General features: G+C 46.3%; 1 protein-coding gene across 2 annotated transcripts in view; it reads left to right on the top strand.

Moving 5' to 3' along the window:
* The first annotated feature begins 11,501 nt into the window (after positions 1-11,501).
* Positions 11,502-19,977, top strand: part of DLG5 (discs large MAGUK scaffold protein 5) — a 179,724-nt gene continuing 171,248 nt past the window's right edge. Inside the window, exon 1 of one of the 2 annotated variants that reach the window (XM_084633105.1) lies at positions 11,502-12,458. In XM_084633105.1, the coding sequence (XP_084489231.1) occupies positions 12,143-12,458 (316 nt within the window). In that variant the 5' untranslated portion in view covers positions 11,502-12,142. The remainder of the gene's footprint in view (positions 12,459-19,977) is intronic. The other variant, XM_084633106.1, reaches the window with a different exon arrangement.

The following is a 19,977-nucleotide window of genomic DNA, read 5'->3' as shown; positions in this document are numbered from 1 at the left end:
AGGACTATCTTGAGGGATAATTTGACAGTGTATCTTGCTGGTCCATGCTTTTCCTTGTTGAATAAGGCCCTTCTTTGCCTCCCGGTCACCAGCCTCAGTATAACAGAACAGTCTAACAGGGATGCAGAGGGGATTACTATCCACCTTGTCCGCAGATTCACCCCACAAACCCCTCTGACACCTTATGAGCACCTCCAAGGCACAGTAAAACTGCAAAACCAGACCGGGAACATAATTCCCAGCACCATCCCCCCTGGCTTCCAAGGTATGATGGCAAAGCCACACAACACAGACTGCACAGACAAAAACCCCAGTGTATCCACCACTTACCATCTGCGAGAGTACCCCAAGACTGGGAAGAATCTCAGGAAGGTAAAGACAGAAATGTATGTACAAAAATGCTGTCACAGCCTTCCTAGAACATAAACAATATCTGTTTGTAATTTTTTTTAATACCCCCCCTACAGCTACACCATCTGCACTGGCCAGACCCTCAAGGACAGGGCCCTTCAATGGTGGAGTGGCTGGCTATCCTGAGGGGTAGAAAATGGAAAACTTGGACGAAATGTTCATGGAAATCATTAAAGTCTAGCCTGCCCCCTCAAAAAAACAAAAACAAACAAAAAAAACCCAACAACTCAAAATATAGAGAAGTGGAGGCAATATCTGACAGAGGGAATTTGAGAAGGAGCTTTCCATGGAGATGCTTGCAATGGCAAAGGACAGCATGGCCATTGCCTGGGAAAGCATTGCCATGGCCAAAGACAGTTTGGAAAAAGACAGGGAAATGCACAGGCAACTCCTGGAGCCAGTACAAAGCCAAAATGCCTTGTTGCAACAGATGGTGCTATTAGGGCTATAGGCAATGCAGTACTGCAAACCAGTCCCCAGCAATGTTACGCAGTCCCTGGGCAATATAGACTACTGCAAACAACAGCAACTCCTCCCTGTGGTAACCCCTGCTCCCAGAAGTCATTCTCCTCCCAGACTCCAGCAATCTCCACACTATTAATGTCTCTGGTGTTCCCAGGGGCAAACAGTCCTTTCTCTGCTAATTAAATAGAGCTGAATTGCATGGACCCTTCCAAACCATCCAGCATTTATGTCTGTAAGTCTGCTACAGTGGATGACAAAGCCTTGGAGCGCTGTAGAGAAATACCCCTTTCTCTTTATGAATTCTGAGCCCTGATGCGGGAAGCAAATAAGAGGCACATGGTCTTATCAGTTGCCCCAATACAGTTTGGGAACCCCATGTATGCAAAGCCATCAGTAATCTCCTGAGCATTATCCAGCTTTATTACCCAGTGCAACAGTACCTTTTCCATGGTAGCACACATCTGCATGACAATGGTCCCAATAGTCAATTTCCCTATGCCAAGTTGATTTGCTACAGATGGCAGCATTCGGGGTGGCTAGCTTCCAGATGGCAACTGCAACCCACTTGTCCATGGGTATGGGACACCACATGTTGGTACTCTGCCACTGTGGCTCAGGGGTCAGTTCAGCACAGTCTCCAAAAAGGTTATCTTCCCCATCCTGAAATTCTCTTGCCACTGCTGGTCATTCCAGGACTGCAGAACAAGCCTTTCCCACCAGTCGGTGCTGGTTTCCCAAGCCCAGAAACAGCTCTGCATGCTGTGACACTGCTTCAGGACCTGGTCTTTCACTACCAGTTGCTCAGTTTGTTCCTCTTCTTCCTTGCCTATGTCCTAGTTCCACCGAAGTCCCTCCTGCTGCGGGAGGAACTGCTGCCGCCGCCATGTCATCTGCTTGGTGGTGCTGCAGGTGAAGTCTCAACCCAAATTCATCTGGCTTCGAGTACAAAAACACAACCCAAGTAGCCTATGGGTATCTGAGGTTGTCAGCACAGTGGTGCAGAGCATTGCTGGGTCCAGGCTGGCCAACAGCAATTTGAAAATGGTGCTCGCTTGCCCATACAGGATATACAGCATGGAGATAGATGAATCATGGGATTTTTAAAAAAAATTTGAACTAGTCTGTCTTCTACTATCCACAGTGCACAGCAAGAAAATCCCAGAATGCACACTGCTCAGCAGTCAAGCAAAGGAGTATGGGATACTGCCAAGAACGCCATGCCCTCAGTTCACAGCAAATTACAGCCGTGTGTACACAGAGATGCACGTTGATGGCCGGCACCCCATCCTGTGTGAATGCTCTTATTGCCGCTTTCATAATGAGTGTTATCTGATGCACAGCCAAAAGCTGTGGATTAACCCTCTCCTCCCTTGTTGATAAACCCCAGACTGGGACAAGAGAGAAGGGGTTGCTTCTGGCTCGGGGCAATCAGCTAACAGAGAAGGAGTGGTGTGGGGTAGGATTTAAAGGTGTGAGATAGCCCTGTCTAATTAACACCTTCTAAGCAAGACAAAGCAATTGTACTTCTCAACATGCTAATCTGATCAGGCTAAATCCTGGTTTTCCCCCTGTAACATGCTGCTGGGGACAAACAGAGTTCTGAGCCACTGTGTTACCTCTCAGCCTCAGCAAGACTGAGGGCATGGCTACACTTGCAGATGTAGAGCGCTTTGAATTAAACCAGCCTTTGCAGAGGGCAGTAGGGAAAGCGCTGCAGTCTGTTCACACTGACAACTACAAGTGCACTGGTGTGGCCACATTAGCAGCTCTTGCCACAGCCACAGAGAGCAGTGCATTGTGGTAGCTATACCAGCATGCAAGTGGCTGCAACATGCTTTTCAAATGTGGGGGTGGGGTGGAGTGTGACAGGGAGTGTGTTGTGTGTGGGGGGGGAGAGAGAGTGGGTTTTTGGGGGGGCTGAGAGCATGTCAGCAAGCAGTCTTGTAAGTTCAGACAGCAGCAGACTCCCCCCTCGCCCCCGCCTCTCTCTTGCTCACACAGCATTCAACAGTAATGGTTGCTTTGTCTTGGAGCAGATAAGCATGCCGGCTGTCAGACACGGAGCTTTCAAAGGGCATATCCACTGTCCTGCAGTGATTCCAAAACAATGAGAAGTGTGGCCACTTGACTTAAGGGGATTATGGGACGTTTCTGGAGGCTGATCAGAGCGCAATAATGCAGCACCTCGTTCACACTGATGCCTGGGCATTTCAGCCACTATGCAACAAGCGTTAATCTTCTTGCCAAGGTGGAATCCAAACACTCTATGTGCCTTGACTGTGTGGATGGGTAGTGAGCTAGGGCGCCCGGGGCTACTTTAATGTGCTTTAACTCGCAAGTGTAGCCAAGCCCTGAGTTTTGCTGGCAATTAGACTGTGTATCCGCTCCCTCCACACCAGTCTGTCTTCCTCCCCCAGCAAACTCCTCAAGGCTCCTTCTGCCAAAACCTAGCCTAGCAGGTAGCAATCAGTGAACTCCGAGCCCCTGAGCTCCTCAGAGATGTTTCTGTAGAATGCACAGCCTCTATCACTGTACATTCACAGAAGAGATTAAGGCTATGTCTACACAGCACACCTTACAACGGCACAGCTGTGTATATGCCAGAACCAGAAGCAATTTAACATCCCAAATTCCTACTGACGTCACTCAGGTAACACAAGTGGAATAACTACAGGCTCCAGTTAAATCCTAATTCTAATACTCCATAATGGCATATTTGGTGCCTTTTGGTTCGAACTTTCTTGAACCAATGTACCCAAACTGAAAATCAAAGCACCCTATTATTGTTTTCTTCTATCCCAGATCCACCCTTTAATCTCTCCCTCCCCCTAATTATCTCCATCCCTTCCACTGCCAGGCAGATTCTCCCACCCTTTCCGGTAAATGCTTCCCCTGTCTCCAACAGGCCTTTCCATTTTAGCCATTTATCTTTCTCCCTTTCCCCACAGCCCCAGGTACAAACTACCTGATTTCCTGCTCCTCTCCTTCTGTCTATAGCCCTGATCTAAACTCCTATGAAGTCAGTGGAAAGACCCACTGATTTCAGTGGACTTTGGATCAGACCCTATATCTCCTGTACTCTTGTGCTTTCTGTCCTTTTTTCTCTCTTCCTATCCCAGATCTCACACCCATCCCCTTCTTACTTCCCTTGCCACATCACAAAGTTGAAGAATCTGTTCCTGAAATCTTGGCCTCACAGAAGTCAATGGCAAAACTCCCATTGACTTCAATAGCTCCAGGATTTCACCCTAGGTTTAACTGCAGTCCTTATGCCTTTCTGCTGTAGCCAGGAGTAGGTGTGATTTCCGTGCAGTTAGTGGTGACTGGTAATCAATGTAAATGAGCAGCCTGGAGGCTTATCCTATTGGGTTCCCCGTGGCCCCCACCCCCTCAGCCTAAGGGGAGGATCCACAGGACCTGGAAACCAAATGATTCCGGGGGGCAACAAATAAAATAACAGGAACAGGAGTGTGGTCAAAGGGTCAAACGAAGGGAACCTGTTGGGGACACCGAACAGAGAACCCCAGACAGTGACCCTCAAAGGCGTCACGGGAGTCAGTGGATGCTGCCCAGAGGAACGCTGCCCAGATGCGTGAACGGATGGAGGATCGGAAATAGGCCTCACAGTCACAGGAGTCTCCATCGGCCAACCTCCTGTCCCTGGTTTTATAGATGGCCATTATGTAAGGCATGCACACAAGCACTAATTGAAGAGACAAGTGGGTGATCCTTGGAATGACAAGACACCATGGAGTTCACTTAAATGTGGACAGAATACCAGATTCAATCCAATGGGCTGGGAACCCTCCATCTTCAACAACAGCATCATCATCATGGCAAATCTCAAAGGTATGTAGCCTCCTTGCAGATTAAGTGCCACCCAGATTGGTGGGCCAAGACACTGGCATTCCCCTTCTAAGGTGAAACAAGCCTGGCAAATTTGGTCTTCCAGTAACCCTAAGTATGGCAGATTCTATAAATTGCAAAAAGAAAAACATCAGGAAATTAATCACCTACAAATATTGACAGAGTAATGTTAAAGGTCTGATTGACATTCACAAAAGGTTTCAGAATAACAGCCGTGTTAGTCTGTATTTGCAAAAAGAAAAGGAGTACTTGTGGCACCTTAGAGACTAACCAATTTATTTGAGCATAAGCTTTCGTGAGCTACAGCTCACTTCATCGGATGCATACTGTGGAAAGTACAGAAGATCTTTTTATACACACAAACCATGAAAAAATGGGTGTTTACCACTACAAAAGGTTTTCTATCCCCCCACCCCACTCTCCTGCTGGTAATAGCTTATCTAAAGGGATCACTCTCCTTACAATGTATATGATAATCAAGTTGGGCCATTTCCAGCACAAATCCAGGTTTTCTCCCCCCCCCCCATAAACCCACTCTCCTATTGGTAATAGCTTATCTAAAGCGATTTAGATAAGATATAAATCTGAGATCATGACCTCCTTTGCATCCGATGAAGTGAAAGCTTATGCTCAAATAAATTGGTTAGTCTCTAAGGTGCCACAAGTACTCTTTTTCTTTTTGCGAATACAGACTAACACAGCTGCTACTCTGAAACCTGACCTCCTTTGGCAATTAGAGATTCTATGGTGTGTTCATAAGAGCAGACATGTTAGCCATGGTCAAAGTCCAACTTTTATACAAATGGATCAAGTAACTTTTTACTGTATGAATATCACTTAAAGAATTTGAGTAACAAATTTAAGACGAAACCATCACAGATAATGTCTTAGCTCCATCTATTGTTCCTAATGAAAGGGAGATAGAAGCATGGGAGTGGTAAAACCTTTTTAAAATGCCAAGGATTAAGGAAGGATATATTTTGTAGGCTGGCATCATTACTGGGACAGAGTTAAGGTTGTTTTGCTTTTATAGCAGGGGGTAGCCGTGTTAGTCTGTATCTACGAAAACAACAAGGAGTCCAGTGGCATCTTAAAGACTAACAGATTTATTTGGGCATAAGCTTTCGTGGGTAAAAAACCCACTTCCTCTGAAGAAGTCGGGTTTTTACCCACGAAAGCTTACGCCCAAATAAATCTGTTATTCTTTAGGGTACCACCAGACTCCTTGTTGTTTTTTGTTTTTATACGGATGGAAATTTGCAGTTTGTGTGTTTAATGAATGAAGTTATTAGGTTTGGTGTCAGAATTGCATGTTTAACCTTATTGGGCAACTTCCCATAGCTTTTAATTTTGTTTTCTTTTAAATAATATGTGTAATTGTACATGTTTGGAGTAGCACTTAACAACCTTAATTGTTAGCAAACAAAGATTTTTATTTGGGGATTAACACCGTTATCAGGGATGATTCAAGATGTTGAAGTATAAACAAGGAAGTAAACAAAATCAACCATGTGCATTTCCATTTGCTAAGCATAGATATGTTTGCTAAGAATGAAAACTAAATCAGAAAAGAAAAACATTTTATTTTCAAACTCCTAAATGTAGATTACAAACAATGGCGCAAACATGAATGGAAACTATTTAAAAGCACATGGATGTCCTTTTAAATACTGCAAGATTACATTGTCACTTTTAAGTCAAGACAAATGTCACAATCTCTGATTCCATTTCTATCTGCACTAATTCAAGTATAGGAAAGGGCAGTACAAGTTATACCATTTTTATATAACAAGACAATACTCCCATTTGCTAAACTACATAAAATGTCATGGCATGCTGTCAGGGGCACTACACTGGGGAAGGTGCTGTCTTTCAGATAAAATATAAATCTGAGGTTGTGACCACTCACGGTCATTCGAGTTCCCATGACATGTTTTACCAGGTTTTTGCAAAGTAAGTATCAGAGAGGTAGCCGTGTTAGTCTGGATCTGTAAAAGCGGCAAAGAGTCCTGTGGCACCTTATAGACTAACAGACATATTGAGCATAAGTTTTCGTGGGTGAATACCCACTTCATCAGATGCAGCGGGTATTACCCACAAAAGCTTATGCTCCAATACGTCTGTTAGTCTTTTATGTGCCACAGGACTCTTGGCTGCTTTTGCAAAGTAAGGTACTATTAGTTCAAGTGATGGTATCAGAATCTAGTCCTAAATAACTAATAATATTCTGCCTGACTTCCACTGGAAATGTTATTATTTCTTCACCTTTTGGGCTAAAGTATTGTGTACTATTGCTGTTACACAGCTGCTATGTTTCATCCGACAGCAAGCAGCATTTTATGGAAGACTGAAGTGATCCCTATGGATACATCTACAGTGCAAACCCCTCCCCCAGCAGTGAATCTCAAAGTCCAGATCAACTGGGCTCATATTACAGGACTTAAAATAGCAGTGTAGGTGTTCCTGCTCGGGCTGTGAGACTCACCTCCCTCTCCAGGTTTCAGAGCCCAAGCAGCAATATTTACACTTCTATTTTTAGCCCTGTAGCCCGATTCCAAGTCTGTTGACCTGGGCTCTGAGACTTGCTGCCACAGGTTGGTTTTTTTTTTCCTGCAGTGTGGATGTTACTGATAACAACATTGGGTTGAAAGATAATATGTAAATGTAAGGTATTAATTAGAGCTGGTTGAAAATTTTGTGATGGAAAGCTTTTCCCTTTGAAAATACAGATTCATCTACATCTAAATGCTCCCCAGGAATGTCATAAATGCAATGAAATTTCATTTTGGGGAAAAAAATATATCGGTGAGGTCAGAACAAGACCTTTAGAGCTTCAGTTTGAAACAACTTTTTGTTTTAATTATTTTACATGATAAGGTATAATATAAAATTAATAAAATAAAATAAAAATAAAATGATTGAACAATGTTATCAAAACAGAATGTTTTGATTGACCAAACATTAACTTTTTATAGAAAATTTTGGTTTGCAGGAAGGTCACAGGAAGCCTGGCCCTTTAAGAGAAGCCAGGCTCAGCTTACCAGCTAGCCCCCAGCTGATGGCAATATGTAGGGCCCTACCAAATTCACGGCCATGAAAAATGCGTCATGCACTGTGAAATCTGGTCCCCCACCATGAAATCTGGTCTTTTGTGTGCTTTTACCCTATACTATACAGATTTCACGGGGGAGATTAGTGTTTCTCAAATTGGGGGTCCTGACCCAAAAGGGAATTGCAGGGGGGAGGGTCGCAAGGTTATTTTAGGGATTTGAGATATTGTCACCCTTACTTCTGCGTTGCCTTCAGAGCTGGGTAGCTGGAGAACGGCAGCTGGTGGCTGGGTGCCCAGCTCTGAAGGCAGCACTCTGCCAGCAGCAGCACAGAAGTAAGGGTGGCAATACCATACCATGACAGCCTTACTGCTGCACCGTTGCTGCACAGCTCTGAAGGAACAGTACTGCAGCCACCCCTACAATAACTTTGCGACCCCCCCCACTCCTTTTTGGGTCCAGACCCCTACAATTACAACACTGTGAAATTTCAGATTTAAATAGATGAAATCATGAAATTTACAATTTTTAAAATCCTGTGACCGTGAAATTTACTAAAATGGATCCTGAATTGGGTAGGGCCCTAGTCAGTGGTGAGCTGGAGCTGGTTCGCACCTGTTTGCTGGAACCGGTTGTTAAATTTAGAAGCCCTTTTAGAACCGGTTGTTCCACGAGCACCCATGGAGTCGGCGCCTAAGGTGCCACTTTTTTGATGTGATCAGTGGGGGGAGCAGCGGCTCCCCCTACTCCCCCCCTGCTACGCTCCCCCACCCCTAGGAGCCAGAGGGCCCTGCCGGATGCTTCCTGGGAGCTGCACCAGGTAAGCACAGCCGGGACTCCCCACTTTGCCCCCCGGCAGGTCCCTCTGGCTCTTGGGGTGGGGTGGGCCACGAGACCCTCCTGCCCAGTTCTGGGGCAGTCAGGGGACAGGGGAGTGGGGTGGATGGAGCACGGGTCCTGGGGGAGGCGTCAAGGAACGCAGTGGGTTGGATGGGGCAGGAGTCCCGGGGGGCGGGGGTGGACAATGACCCACTCGTGGGGCGAGGAGGGAACCACTTGTTAAGATTTTGGCGGCTCATCGCTGGCCCTAGTGATATGGCAACTTAATGATGAACAGTAATCCAACCACTGGGAATCAGGAAGGACTACTTATATAGTAAAGTGGAGAATTCAATCTGGAGGAAAAGAAATTGCAGAGAAGGAAGGACTCTTTTGCCGGTTGGTATACTCACAAAGACCAGGGTCAGAGTCCTGTGGGGAAGGCCTTGAGGTAGGGCCAATAAAAGCACTTTTGTGGAGCCTGAGAGGGTGGAAGACGACTTAGTTCAGAGATGAAGGGGGAAGCCAGAGGCCTGAGAACCAAAAGGAGGCTGTGTTAAGTACAGGCTGCACGTAAGCAGTAAAAGTGAGCTTAGAGATAGGAAGTGGCCTAGGGAAACAGCACCACATCTGAAGAAGCAGACCTAGCTGCTTAATCAGGGACCCTGGGATAGAACTCAGAGCAGCTGGTGGAGCTGGGTTCCCATATCAGCCCCTGAGGAAGGAGAATGCAAGCCCAACTGCAGGAGCAGACAAGGCTCCTGTGGGGAGCCCCTGAGGGAAGGCCGGTAAGAACACTGCAGTAGAGCCTGAGGAGGGTGGAAGAGTTATTTGGAAGTTTCGCTGGGAACTTTTCTTACCTGGGAACTTTATATCACTTGGCCAGAAGGCCAGAAGACATGATGGAGGGAGATGGCCTGCAGGAGGTGCCAGAGGCAAGGGCCCCTTGTACCATTGCACGCTGACAGAAGGGGGCGCGATGGGTGATGAGTATGCTGTCTTACAAGGAAACGTCAACAATCTTTGGTTTTATTCTGACTTGGAGCAACAACAAATCCTGTAATCACAGTATTTCTTTCACAATAGACATTCCAGTTCCTGCACTTCTCAGTATTAATAGTGTCACCAAATAGGCTAATAAATCGGGTCAGTTATGCCTATGACCAGGTGTGACATAGCCTTTCCAGTAGATGGCAGTGGCATATCCACACAATCTCATACATTGTCCTGTGAGTGCCTCAATCAGCTTTGCTCTGTCATTCGTTTTTGAAATGTATTCACTGCAGGATGTAGGACTACACTCCTTTTTCTTTTTCAAATCAAATCCTTTCTTTCATCTTTGGCTCAAGTATATGGACAGTTCATTTCACTGTATCGTTTTACTTTGGTATTGTCCCCCATCTTCTCTATGCATCCTTTTTTTTTGTAGGGTGTGGGGGGGGGGAAGAGGAGGAAATGAATTGGAAGAATTTTTTCTCCACCCAAATGTAATCTTTCTGATTCCTTCTCGATGAAGGACCAAACAAAAAGCAAGAATTATACTGTAATGAAGGGGTGGGCATGTGCACACCATGACTCTCTACTATGTAGAGTAAGAACTGGTCAGTTGCTAATGGAGTTTCTTCTTTACTGTAAGGTGGAGCTTAGCCTGTTGGAGCAGTTTGCTCTGTCACTGTGAAGTTCTGAGTGGCCAAGGCATACTGTAATATACCAGCTGGCCATGTGGATCTGTCCAGATGATATTAACTAATACACATTACAAAAAAAATTATTTATCTGTTTGTATTTAGCTCCAGCATGGGGAAAAACAATAAAATATGAGGGCCCTCCCACCCCAATCTCTCAGGCAGGGAGACAGAATTCCCTGCTTCTGAAGAAGTGGGTCTTTTACCCACAAAAGCTTATGCCCAAAGAAATCTGTTAGTCTTTAAGGTGCCACCAGGCTCCTTGTTGTTTTTGTGGATACAGACTAACACGGCTACTTCCTGATACTTCCTGCTTATGTAAGCCATGCCTGCTATCCGATCCCTGGGCAAGGGGATGAAGAGAGAACCCACCATCCCTTCAGCTGACTGCTTTTCCCCTCTCCGCCCATGAGAGGAGATCCCAGCGGTGTGGGGGGTGCATTGTGGGTCTGTGGAGCAGATCCTCTTTCCCTGGTGATAGATTTCAGAGTAGCAGCTCTGTTACTCTGTAGCCGCAAATAGAAAAGGAGGACTTGTGGCACTTTAGCGACTAACAAATTTATCTGAGCATAAGTATTCGTGAGCTACAGCTCACTTCATCGGATGCAATCAGTGGAAAATAGGCTTGAATCTCCCTGGTGAGGTGGTCTCCTATCTCTCAGGAACTGGTCTCCCAGCCAGAGGGGAGGTGTCTAGTTCCCCTTCCTCTAGAACCGATGTCCCAGCCAGAGAGGAGGAAAGGGGGGAAGAGCTCAATGTCTCCCGTCCCCGAGGCTGGGGCACTCTCTCAGCAGGGGGGAGCGAGGCTCCCCAGCATCTGGGCTCCTGGCGGTGGGGAAGGAGAGGAGTTAGGAGCACGACTCCTCCCTTTCCCCGGCGCTACGTGCCCCGCCCCGGGGAGAGGCAGAAGCTGCCGCCGGAGCCCCGCCTCCTCTGCCCGTACATGGCCTGGCGGGGAGCCCCTGATTGACAGCCGGGTGGAGGCCGCGGAGCGGAGGCGAGCGCAGCCGCTGCCGCCGGGCTATGGCGGAGGAGGCTGCGGGGAGCAGAGGGGGGGAAACTTAGCCGGGGAGCCCAGCATAGGGCTGGGAGGAGCGCAGCAGGGAGCAGCCGCCGCTGAGGAGCGGGCGCTGGCCTGGCCGGCCTCAGGCCCCCTGGCGCTGGGCGGGCCCCGGGGGCGCGTTCTCCTGCGGCGGCGGGGGCGGCGAGGAGCATGAGCTGGGGGGAGCGGGGAGAGGCATGGCTGCAGCCTTGCCGTGGGGCGGCCAGCGGCCCCGCGCAACCAACATGGCTGCGGGTGCGAGGAGGCGCTCGGCGCTGAAGCCGCCTGGCCCCCGGCAGTCCCCTCCTTGCCCCACGGCCCCCAGCCTGTAGCCAAGGGGAGGGGAAGTGGTTCGAGCCGCGGCTCGGGACTAGGGGGTGGCAACTGCAAGGGGAGCGGCCGCCTTTATCCCCAGCGCCTGCCCCAGGCGGCGTCTGCCCGGCGGAGAGCGGGGAGGCGGCCGCGGGTAAGTTGGGCGGCCGGGCGGCGCTGCGGGTGTCAGCTGTAGCGGGGGGAAGAAGAGCCACAGCCCCTGCCTGAGCCCGGCTCTGTCCCGGGGGAGAGGAGCCTGCAGCCTCTGTCCGGCGCTCAGCCCCCGGAGCAGTCAGAGGCGGGGGAGACGCGGAGCTGCCCGGGGGGTGCCCGCTGGGGCAGGAAGGGGGAGGCGCCGCCGCAGCATCTCCCCGGGCGCACCGAGCCGCGGGTGGCTTTGCCCGCCTGCAGTGCGGGGGAGGGCAGCCCGGTGCTCCCCGGGGGGAGGACAAAGTTTGGCGGCTGGCTGCCCTGCCTCGCCCGCAGCGGCCATGGAGCCCAAGCACAAGGAGCTGCTCGCTCAGTGCCGCCAGAGCCTGGCCCACTCCATGACCGAGGTGGACAAAGTAATCGAGCTGCTGGAGGCTGCTGGCACCTTGAGCCCCCGCGACCTGCTCGAGCTGCAGGAAGCCGCCGGAGGGGGAACGGGGGTCGCCAGCAAGGCCGACCTGCTCATCCAGCTGTTGCTGGCCAAGGATCGGGATCATTTCCAAGACCTGCGGGTGGCCCTGGAGAAAACGCAGCCTCACCTGCTCTCGATCCTCTACCTGAACGGGGTGGCGGGGGCGCCGCCCGGGGAGACTGCCGGTGAGTGTCCGGTGGTAGGGGCGAGGGACCGGCATTGGCACCGGGGAGCGGTTGCTGCCTCGCTGCACTTCCGCGGGGCGAGGGAGCGGAGCTTCCCGCCTGTGTGCCGGACGGTGCCCAGGTGTACTCTTCGGGGCCAGGGGGTAAGGGACTCGCTGCCTAGGTGCCTTTTGGGGTGGGGGTGTTTTCTGGATGCCCTCTTAGGGCTGGGGGGGGGGGTTGCTACCAAGATGACAATTGTTTTTTTTGGCTGGGGATAGGCGAATGGTTTGAGTGGAAACCAGTCTCTGTCTTTCACCATCCTGACTTTCTTAAGGCAGGAGGAAGAACATTCGGGATGAGATGTAGGCAGATGCCCAGTATTGGCTTAGTTTTACCACCCCTTTAAGTCAATAGTAATAATCCTGTGGTGCTGTTCATCCGGAGACCTCGGAGTTCTTATCCCCGTTTTACAGATAGGGAAATAGGGAGATCGAGTGACTTGCCCAGCAGGTCAGTGGCAGAGCAGGAAATCAAACCCAAGTCTCCTGAAGCCCAGCCCAATTCTTGGCCACAAGGCCACACTGCTAATATTAAGAAATGGGAGAAGAAGGAGGTCTGCAAGGAGCACTTTTGGAGAGACCACTCTAAATTAAACGGTGAAAACACCTAAGCCTGGATACTTAAAGGTAGTTAGGATCAATGGGAGCTAAGTGCCTAAATACCTTTGAGTGTCTGGGTCCTAGCCTTTTATTGCTTATATTTTCTTCAGGCTTTAGGTTTTAGGGTTTATTTTGGTCTGCCTTTTTGCTCCCAACCTTTTTCCCCATCTTTAGGAAGATGTGCTGCTGCTTGTTCCCAAGTAACAGTAACAGCGTTAGCATTTACAGTACCTTGCATTACCTTCCCAAAGCAGTTATATAATTATTTCATTCATGCTTTCATTATTACTATTCCAGTCTCTGGAAACCTGGGATCAGTGAAGACTAAACTGTTTCCATAGTGTTGTTTTGTACACTGTATGTTGTTTGTAAACTCCACTGAAGTTAATGTTGTTAAACAGTTAAAGTTTTGTGACTAGTTGCAGCTGTGAAATTGTTTCTGTTGCAGATTGATTGAACTGTGTTGGCCTAATAAAAACATGGAGATTTTTTTGTATTTACCTGTTTGAAGAGAATGGCAAATGTTTTAACTAGTGGTCCTATTTGAATACAGATTAGTTTGGGTCTATATTATAGTAACTTGTATTTGTTGGGAGAGAGGAGAGAGAGAACTTGTTTTATTGTTCAGCCAGGTGGAGATGAGAATTTTGAGAGTAAACTTCCTAGTTTATCAAAAAGAAAAGGAGTACTTGTGGCACCTTAGAGACTAACCAATTTATTTGAGCATAAGCTTTCGTGAGCTACAGCTCACTTCATCGGATGCATACTGTGGAAAGTGTAGAAGATCTTTTTATACACACAAAGCATGAAAAAATGGGTGTTTACCACTTCAAAAGGTTTTCTCTCCCCCCACCCCACTCTCCTTACAATGTGTATGATAATCAAGGCGGGCCATTTCCAGCACAAATCCAGGGTTTAACAAGAATGTCTTGGGGGGGGGGGGGGAACAAGGGGAAATAGGTTACCTTGCATAATGACTTAGCCACTCCCAGTCTCTATTCAAGCCTAAGTTAATTGTATCCAATTTGCAAATGAATTCCAATTCAACAGTCTCTCACTGGAGTCTGGTTTTGAAGTTTTTTGTTGTAATATCGCAACTTTCATGTCTGTAATCGCATGACCAGAGAGATTGAAGTGTTCTCCGACTGGTTTATGAATGTTATAATTCTTGACATCTGATTTGTGTCCATTTATTCTTTTACGTAGAGACTGTCCAGTTTGACCAATGTACATGGCAGAGAGGCATTGCTGGCACATGATGGCATATATCACATTGGTGGATGTGCAGGTGAACGAGCCTCTGATAGTGTGGCTGATGTTATTAGGCCCTGTGATGGTGTCCCCTGAATAGATATGTGGGCACAGTTGGCAACGGGCTTTGTTGCAAGGATAGGTTCCTGGGTTAGTGGTTCTGTTGTGTGGTATGTGGTTGCTGGTGAGTATTTGCTTCAGGTTGGGGAGCTGTTATCAAAGCCACCAACAAAACCCAATTAGGACTATATCAGAGATTCTTTTTTAAAAAAAAAAAAAGAAAGAAAAGGAGAAAAAAAAAGATGAAGTTGGCACTATTGAGGCCTTATGAATGCAGCTATTCCTCCAAATTAACACTACTACAGTTTATCTAAATTTCAAGGCTGTATTGTAGATTGGCTTTAAAGAATATGCATGTGTTAGAGTAATGTGCTGGGGCTGTTTTATATCAGAGGTGGATTTTGCCAGGGTGACTTACCTGTTTACAGTGAGGAAACTAGCCGTGGGAGGTGCTTCCTGGCTCATGTAAACCATATGATTTTCTTAGGAAAATTGAAGCAAACTGTCTTCAAATCAGACTTTTAAACTTGCCTGTTTCACCTGGAAAATATTTATGGATGTGCTTTTATAATATACACAGTCATACTTTATAATATGCACCGCACTTTTATTTTAATTCCGTCAGCCATAAGAGTTTATAATAAACATAGAAAATGTGATTTCTTTTTTTAACATCACTATATATTATGTCTCCTCTAATAAATGTATATCATTGTTCACAGGAACAATGGACCTCAGGACTTATAATATTGTGTGGTCTGACATCAGTGGGAGTTGAGGGCACGCAGTGCTTTGCAGAAAAGGACCCATAATATTTTATATGATTAATGCTCAATATGGTCTTGTTTGGCAGCTCCATTTACTGAACTGATGGTACTGGACTATTGGAATTCCTTAGACTTAAGAACAAAATTTTAAAATGGAGTGGATGTATCCACTCTGTGTGATGATACTGTGTTTAATAAACTGAAAGTAAGATCTAGGAAGTGTCAATACTGAGATCCCAAGGGAGGAGGCATTTGAAATTAATGGGCAAAATTAATTAGTTTCTTTCTACGTGAACTCATGAGGCTAATATTAGTAAGAATATACCCCTGGTACACCTAGTATGTAAAATTAGATTTTCAGGTTGACAGATACATTTCAAAACATTTTAGTTTTTGAATTAAAATTTTCATCTAATTGAAACTGACATGTTTTTACAAGTTAGTACAGAAGAGATTATTAAAGTAACTTTAACAGAGACAGTTGTAGTGTGTGTTAAAAGATTAAGGTCCTGATCCTGGAGTGTGCTTAACTGCGCATGCCTGAAGAGTTTTATTGGAGTCAGTGGGACTAACTCATGCATAAAGTTAAGCGCTTAGAAACATTTTTGCAGGATCAGGACCTAAATTTTCACTTGCATACTGAATATATTACAGAAAAGGACTTAATCTTTAATAGCGGCCACCTGGCCACCTTTTTGCACTTCTGCTGCTGTGGACAATGAAAATAGTCTAGTCAGTTTCATTTTCTTGTTCTTATGTAGGTTGAGTTGCTGCACTGTTTGGGTAGCAAATACTGAAGGAGGCATGGTTTATATCTGAACAAAAGTGTACAAAATTTAAGAAGTAATTAGTTTAAACAGTTCTATTAATCCATTTTGTAAAATGCTAATATTTAAAAGTGAGGTAAAAACTAATTACTGGGCCTAAGCTAAGTGTTCATTTAATTTTAATCTAAGGCCTGAATTAGTTTTTGAAGTTACTATTTAGAATTTGGTTAATGAAGGAATTTAGGACAAGCACAATTAAATTATAGGCTTGTTTGGCAGAGGCAAGATTTATCTGCAGTATATATCTTGAATGCTTGTTGGAGGTTAAAGTAATATGCAGCAGACTGCTTACATTATCAAATTTGGGGGGGTCTATTTTTCTTTGTGAGGAGAGTGTCTAAAGCAAGTAAGGCATATCAATATTGATAGAAGTTCTAGACATATCTGTCCTACTCAGGGCCAGATTAACCTTTTGTGGGCCCCCATGAAGGCAGTGGAGCATGGCATGGGGAGGTCAGTCCCCAGAGTGAGGGGCTAGCCAGGGACAATGGGGCATGGCATGGCAGGGGCGGCCCTGCTCCATCCACCCAGTACAAGGGTATTGTTTACAAACAGAACGTTGACAGATGCATTGCGGCCCATCTGGCCCTGTGCTGCCAGCATGCCCCTTCCCCTTGGGGATGGAGGTCCCATGCCACACCACACAGCAGCCCGCCCCCCCACCCAACACGAACGCCCCTCCCCAACACCCTATGTCCATAGCCCTCTGGACCTGCTATGTGAAGTGCCCCCCGTGAGACCCTCTCCACAAATGCACAGCACCCCACACTGCACTACCCCTGCCCAGCGCCCCCCTGCCCACAACTGCACCACAACAGCCCAGCACCCCACACAGAACCCCCACTCCCTGGTGCCCCAACACATACATCTTCCCTGCCCCTTCACAGCCCACTCCCCCATGCCATGCCTCCTGGCCACACTCACCAGCCCTGCTGGGAGGTGACTGTGTCTTCCAGCCTGAGCTAGCAGTGCAGCCAGGGCTGGTCCCGGGGGCGGGGCGGGGGGGAATTGCTCCAGCCCCTCGGGAGTGGCGCGATCTGCCAGGCCAGGGTCTGCCCCAGCCAGGTTCCCTCAGGACCCACTTGCCTGAAGGGGCCCAACTGAGGCCCCCACACTGTCCATCCCCCCAACTGGCCATGACTGTCCAGGCTTCTGCACCAGTCCCAGACAGCTCAGCTCCGGGGAGACCGGTGGGGCCCCACAGGTGGTGGGAAGCAGAGACTGCCTGGAGCGGGAGGTGCACTGGGTCCAGCCAGGGCCAGAGAGGAGCTGGCGGGTGGGGCCGGGGGTGGAGAAGAGCCCTTGACCTGCCTGTGGGTGGGCTGGGGGGAGCCAGCAGGCTGGTGGGATCTTAGGGCGCAGTGCAAGTGGAGCAGGCTGGGGCCACTTCTGAGCATGGGCCCAGTACCATGGTGCCAATGGCACCATTGTAAACCTGGCACTGGTCCCACTTGCCCGGTGTCAGTGAGATTACCAATCTATTGGTGTATTGCAGTGGCTTTCAACATGTTTTCATTTGTGAAACCCTAAAATATTTCAAATGGAGGTGTGGACACCTTTGGAAATCTTAGGCATGGTCTGTGGACCTCCAGAGGTCCACAGATGGAAAACCACCATTCTATGGTAACGACGGCCTTTTGTGGTCCCCTTAGATATAGACTGCAGACCAGTAAACAGCTGTTCTGAATGCTTCAGGGAGAGATTGGGAGTTCTAGTAATTGCTAAAGGACTTTTAACATGGATCATGATGTATTTGCTTTACAGGGAGCTTGCTTTTCTTTATAGCATTTTTCCTAGCTCAGCAGTTGTTAAGATTTGAATACATGTTGCACATGTATATCTTACATTGTGAATGATGATGGGTCATTCTAATTTTTTTAAAAGTTCCCTGTGCATATTCTTTTAAATTTAATATTGTGATATTGTGTTATATTAGGACATGGTTTTAATTTTAGAGCATTGTGCATGACAACGTTAATAAACTGACTGCAAACTGACAAGAAATAATATTCTGACAAAGCAAAATCAACACAAACTCAGTGCTACATGTTTTATTTTGCTTAGTGATAATACAGGCACCATATAGTTCTTATGGTATCTCCCTTTAGAAATTCATTTAAGATAATAAAGGAAGAAAATTACAGTATTAAGATATGCTAATAAATTATTTCAATTAATACTTCTACATTATATTATAAATTTTAATGTACCTCCCAAGACTGGAGAGGATAATTAAAAGATCTGGGCAGATGGATCCTTGCTATACAAATTATTTACATTAACTTTTTGAAAATGTCCATTTGAAAATCAATTTTTTTTCATTTTAAAATCAAACTGAACTTTGAGTGCTAATTCTTTCTTTTAAGCTATTTATCAGTTGTTCTGCCTATATTTTTGCACATTTTTATCTGCCTCTATGAACTTATGAGTTTTAATTAAGTAGCTGACTTGGCAAGGTACTTTTAATCATTTAGTAGTTGCATATCTTAATAGTATAGATTTCTCCCTTTTAATGGTGTATTAAATGGCTTAATAAGTGCAAGACTACTTGCATGCTTAAGTATCTTAGTGAATTGGGGCAATATTAATGTTGCAACATTAATGTTGTGAAATCAGATAAACTTCAAGAAGTTTATTTAACAATATTCTTGGATATGTTACACATCCATATGTATTTTATGTTATTAGCAAACAGTATATGAAAGTTTGAGTCTAACAAGCAAAACAGAAATAAAAACACTACAAATAATGTAGCTGCTAAGTTAGCACTGAGGGAGAAAGGATACCTTGTGAAACTTCTTGGCTTTGGAGTGCTTGATATATAAATGCCAGTTTTTTGTGCTTCATTTCCATGGTTTTCTAGGGGGGAAAAGGAAACAGTCCGGATCTATTTAGGTTGCTCAGCTTGTAAGTTCTTTGCTGCTGAGTTAATGGGCTTGTAGAGTTAAAAGGTGCCCTAATCTCCATATTACAGAGCTAAAACAGCTTGCTGAACTTAAAAGCCCCAGTACACCTGGCTTTAAAGCTGTTAAGCTTGCCACGTTCACAGTTTCCTTTTCCTTTAGCAGCTGGACTGGTAAATTCTTGTAACCAAACAACTGCTTTAGGTGGTGAAGTGTGTATGCATCTATCTTTACCTTTGCAGCTAATAACATATGGAAGTTTTTAGTACACACTTTCAGTACTGTGTTTCATACTACTGATTAAGGCCTGTACGTAACAAGTCTTGAGACCAGCAAGCACTGAAAGCCAGTGGGACTAGTTGTGTAAGTAAAGTTACACATGTGCTTAATGAAAGGATGTGCTTAAGTGTTTTCAGGACTGGGGTGAAATTCAACCATTCACTCATTTGTGAGTTTCTCTGAGGTGATAGGGGATAATTTTGTAAACCTAATTCAAAAAACAACTGAAGAGAGTTGAATGTTGAATTATTAAATTTTTTTAACCATCTTTGGGCAGAGACCAAGTGTTACCTCCAATCCAACAGGTAAAATTTAGAAATCTATAAGTGTACAAAAAATGGAGGTAAAATGGAAACTTCTTGTTTTAGCTTTAGAGGGACATTGTCAACTTAATGCAGTCAATTTAAAAAAATGAGTAAATAACTTCTCACCGTGAGCCACCCAGTGATCTTTTTGTGGATTACTGTAATTTATTTTTTTAATGTCTTTCCACTCTCTTGCTGCTTTGTGAATAGAGTTAGTGAGCAGAGGGGCTGTGAGCCACTTCTCCAGAGGGTAGTGGTAAACGAGAGGACAGAGTAGCTCTGAAGTGATTGACTCCTTCTCCAAAGGGATGCTGGAGATAGACCCCCAAGTCAGCGTTCTTTATCCAGAAGCAGAGTGGGGAGCAGAGAGCCAGAGGAACCAGTGAATGAGTAAGTAAATATGTGGATGGAAGATTTGAGAGGAAGTGACTGAGAGAGAGATTTGGGAGGATAGGCAAAAGAAGTGGTGGAGGACATACTGTAGGG

Source organism: Lepidochelys olivacea, assembly GCF_965140295.1.
Source record: "Lepidochelys olivacea isolate rLepOli2 genome assembly, chromosome: 7".
Lineage (NCBI taxonomy): Eukaryota > Metazoa > Chordata > Testudines > Cheloniidae > Lepidochelys > Lepidochelys olivacea.
This window is presented reverse-complemented; position numbering and strand designations above follow the sequence as displayed.